The 238-nt window shown below is 51.7% G+C and overlaps 1 protein-coding gene across 1 annotated transcript in view; it reads right to left on the bottom strand.

The window, feature by feature from the left end:
• LOC119594772 (chymotrypsin BII-like) overlaps positions 1–238 on the bottom strand; it is a gene marked incomplete at its 3' end in the record, with an annotated part of 2129 nt that continues 1891 nt past the window's right edge. Inside the window, 1 exon segment of the mRNA XM_037943865.1 lies at positions 1–128. Coding sequence (XP_037799793.1) covers positions 1–128 — 128 coding nt within the window.

Raw genomic sequence — 238 nt, 5'->3', positions numbered from 1 at the left:
GGTGCAAGTGCCCTTCCCGCCATCAGTGCAGATAACGCCGACCACTCCATACACGGCGTCGCACTCATCTTTGGACAGGATAAGAACGTCTGCTTGATGGAGGACGCCGGGGGGGATATCGTTTGCGCCTGCCGAGTACAATGACACGAAAAGAGTTCATTATATCATCTGAGCTGCGTTAAGCCTTTTGTGTAAACCATAAGGAGCAAAAATGATAAGAGGGCACGTACGTTCCCGC

This window comes from Penaeus monodon, chromosome 34 (genome assembly GCF_015228065.2).
Source record: "Penaeus monodon isolate SGIC_2016 chromosome 34, NSTDA_Pmon_1, whole genome shotgun sequence".
Classification (NCBI taxonomy): domain Eukaryota; kingdom Metazoa; phylum Arthropoda; class Malacostraca; order Decapoda; family Penaeidae; genus Penaeus; species Penaeus monodon.
This window is presented reverse-complemented; position numbering and strand designations above follow the sequence as displayed.